Consider the following 4268-nt stretch of genomic DNA (forward strand, 5'->3'; position numbering starts at 1 on the left):
AAGAAATATTTCATACAATAAAATACAAAATAAATAGTGAGTTTGTGACGTCAGCAGTCTGCTCATTTGCATACCGACCAGGATGTGCATGATATTAATTTGTTTTGTGAAATTAAGCAAAACTTTAAAATATCATAACTTCCTTATTTTACATCCAATTTTGATGAAATTTTCAGTGTTATGCTTGTTGGATTTTTTTTCTTTAATTCAAATTAAAGGGGAATCCAACCCAAATAAAACTTGTTTTTATAAGGAAAAGAAAAATCAGACAAGTTGATAGGTGAAAGTTTGAACAATATTGGACAAACATCAAGAAAGTTATGAATTTTTAAAAGTTGTAAATATTAGTAATCACTATACCCATGGAGACTTCAAATTGGCCGCATATGGGATGTCGCAGTGATGTAAGGCAAGGACTACTCTTCCATGTACTCCAATACATATTATGGCTAAAATGTCGTTTTTCCCAAAAAGCTTTATTTTAAATTATAATTTTCTTTCATGAGGACATAAAACAATGTACTACCTGGGTTATATTTAGATTACTGCCCCAGGGGAATGGGTACTTAGGAGAAAACCACAAATCCCTGATAATAAAGTACATGGCCTATGGGAAAGTTGTCCTTGCCCCTTGTCATAATTTACTTACCCAGTTGCCAATTTGAAATCTACATAGTATTAGTGATCTCAATTTTAAAGCAGCTATAACTTTCTTATTGTTTGTCCGATTTCTTTCAAACTTTCACCATTCTGATTAATTTATTTTTCTCCTTCCCGACACAACATTTTATGGCCAAGGCTGGATTCCCCTTTCACCTTTTGTTGGGGTGGACATGTCCTTTATGTTAAAACCCAAATCACATTCACTTGTCCTTCTTATCACATATGCCTGTATAATATGTATATACACTATGATTTTTTTTGTATTTATATTTTATATGGTTAAATACATTGAATTGAAAATGTAGATTCCTTAGTATGGGTGTGATCCGTGTAATATTGTGTACATCCACAAAATATCTTGCACGGGTGTTTTGAACAATCTGCAGTTTAATCCTTTAAAGGTAATCTTTCCTGTTTGTCAAATTAGTGCGGTAACATTTTCAGCTCGCGATTTACTCTCCATTATTCATATAATGTCTCATGAGACACCTTATTTCATACATTTTTATTCTTGTTATTATTGAATAGAATGCAACGAAATGCAGACTAATCAGGGTGTTAACGAAAATACAGCCAAGGTTTAATTATTTATACGAAAACAGCTATTATACATTCTTGATTTAAAAAAAAAAAGGTACTGCAAGAGAAAGAATTATAATGCCAGTAATCATAATGATTGCAATTATAATGGTAGCAAATTCCACAGACCTTAACAAACTTATTGTAAAAACTGTCAGCGATGGAACTAAAACGGCGTGAAATAGTATAACTAGCGAGTGGGAGATGGGGAGGGGGTATAATGTATTATACCCCTATAAAGTTCGGAGTGACATTCATAGTGATATGTGTTCATTCCATCTTGCAACCACGGAAAATATTATTGTAATAATGTTCATTCGTTGACTCTGCATTACGCTTGAATGAAAATGAAATAGAGAATAGAAAAAAACAGTTTAATAAAATTGATTAGAATTGGAATGGTGTATCTGCATGGTTGCTTTACTTTTCACTTTTTGATGCACTAAATAAAGACTCTCTAATGCAAAAATATGCAGGTCTTCATTTTTTACAACATAATTATCACAGACACAAGTGACATATTTGCCTTGCAGCTTTTCATAGTCAAATGAATAACGACCAAAGTCTTTCCATGGGCGTACGCAGCGGAGGGGGGGGGGCAGGGGCAGTTGCCACCCAAGATATTTCGATGGCCTACATTTTTTAAACTAAAATTTTGCATAAAATTAGTGTGCACATATGCACTTTATAAAATGCAAAAAGCGCTCCCATGACAGGCTTAGTCGCTTCGCTTCGAGTTTCCTCAAAAAGTTTTATTCGTCTTGCCCCTCCCCTAAGAATTTTCCCTGCCTACGTCCATGTATCTATCTAAATATGAGTGGTGTGCGTATGTGCGTGAGAGGCTTGGCTGTTTCTACTGCCAAACAATGTTCCGTCCTGCTCATTTCGACCCGAGAAGACATCTCTAATCGCAGCACGAAAATTCGGATAATGAGCTGCGTAGATGAAGGGATTAATGGACGAATTGATAAAGGTGAACACGGTCAGAATCTGACGGCCATTGGTTGCAAAAAAAGCATTAGACGTCCCTCTGAAGGGAACGACAACATGCGCTATCTGGTTGGGAGCCCAGCATAGAATAAAGATGATAACCACAACCAACATCATCTTAATGACACGATTCCTGGCAACAATATGGTAGGGTTTCCTCGAGTTACGAGTCATTGCCCGACGCGACTTTTGATGCAGTATTATGGCCATGGCTGTCTGGGAAACCATCATTAGAACAACCGGAATCACAAGCCGTATGGTGAAATTGATCAGGATTATTACTCTTTTAAGAAAAGAATAACCAGGATCAGTGGGTATACAGTAGATCAGATGTACAGCTTTGAAATCCCATATGAGAGCTAGTAGGTAGGGGCAACACGACACACACGCGAATAGCCACGATACTGTGATAATGACATAAGCCCGACGGATTGAGAAGACATTCTTATAGCGCAGAGGGTACGCCACGGCTGCTAGGCGCTCGAAAGAAGCACCAACCAGGATGTAGCTCGAGGAGATGATACATACCCAGGACAGGATGCTAGTGAAGATGATTCTGCAGTACAGCGCTCCAAAGATGTTGTCAGGTACCTGCAGAGCTCTTGGAACGGGGATGTTGGAGATTGAAGTCAACAAGTCCGAGACGGCTAAAGCGGCAATTAGAATGTCTGTTGAGTTTGATGTGGACCGTCGTACTGCCATTACAACGACAACCAGAAGGTTTCCTAGAATACCGATCAAGGAAATGGTTAACTGAAGGATGGTTAACAAAGACCAGGAAAAAGACCACACCCAGATAGTCATATCCAGTTCGGTCACTGATTCAGTGGAAGACGTGACAAGCATGGTCACATCAATGACAATGATCTCAGTTAGAAATTCTTGAATGGTTTGGTCGACACCATTAGATGCGGTGGTATCATCGGTAAGGAATTCTTGAATTGGTTGGTTAAAACCATTAGATGCTGTGGTATCGTAAGACGGTTGTGACGGTAGAAAGGCAACCTTTGCATTTGTCTCCATTATGTCTTTCGGTGACGTAGGAAGAAGCGTTGTTGTAGGAGGACCATAACCCTCAGAATGGAATGGTTTGATTCGTGGGGCTCGAGTTGTTTTATCGTGGGATGAACTGACCACGAAAACCATAGAGAGCAAGATCAGGCAAACAACAAGTCCCGTATTTTGTTTCCCAAACTCCTTCATGATGTCTATCTTTTCTGAATTATCGTTGAATTTTCAGTCAAGTTGACGTTTTCTGCAGTGAGTGACGACTTTCCTCTATAAAGCACAATTCGCAGCAAAAGAATCTGCAAAGTAATCAAAGAATGAGCAAATGGATAAATAGAGTTAAGAGAAATTTGCCTTTTCGTCCACAAATTACGCATGGATTATTTATTTATCCATTTATTCATTTATTAATTCATTTATTCATTATTCATTCCATTATTGATTAATTTATTCATTCATTTATTCATCTAATATGGTATTCATATATTTCTTTCTTTCTTTTATTTATTTATTTATTTGTTTGTTAATTCAGGGTAACTCTATTCAGTTTAAAACTACTTTAGAAAGAGAACCCAGCACAGTTAATATACAATCATAATACAATATAGATAGAACAGAAGAATTATAAAACATTACAATAAATAGTGAACTATATATAGAAAAATAAAAACAATCAATTACAAAACCAGAAACGATACAATAAATGGAAATAGTAGAAAATGGTAAAAACACATTACAATCAGTGAATGACGAGACATAAACAAGAGAAAAGTCATTGAAACAGCAGTAGGTTTACGTCATTATTACGTGGGCGCGTCGTGGTCTAGTGGTTCTGACTCTCGCCTTTCAAACAGAGAGTCGTGGGTTCGAATCCTAGCCATGACGTGTTTTCCTTCAGCAAGAAATTTATCCACACTGTGCTGCACTCGACCCAGGTGAGGTAAATGGGTACCCGGCAGGATTAATTCCTTGCATGCACTGAGCGCCGGTGATGGTAGCTCGAGCTAAAGCCGGGGTAATGATAGCAG

The 4268-nt window shown here is 37.4% G+C and overlaps 1 protein-coding gene across 1 annotated transcript; it reads right to left on the reverse strand.

The window, feature by feature from the left end:
- Nucleotides 1-942: 942 nt before the first annotated feature.
- Nucleotides 943-3534, reverse strand: LOC129273107 (gastrin/cholecystokinin type B receptor-like). Its single transcript, XM_054910155.2, has one exon. The coding sequence runs from the start codon at nucleotides 3433-3435 to the stop codon at nucleotides 2050-2052; it is 1386 nt and encodes a 461-aa protein (XP_054766130.2). The 5' UTR covers nucleotides 3436-3534; the 3' UTR covers nucleotides 943-2049.
- Between the last annotated feature and the right edge of the window lie 734 nt (nucleotides 3535-4268).

This window comes from Lytechinus pictus, chromosome 12 (genome assembly GCF_037042905.1).
Source record: "Lytechinus pictus isolate F3 Inbred chromosome 12, Lp3.0, whole genome shotgun sequence".
NCBI lineage: Eukaryota > Metazoa > Echinodermata > Echinoidea > Temnopleuroida > Toxopneustidae > Lytechinus > Lytechinus pictus.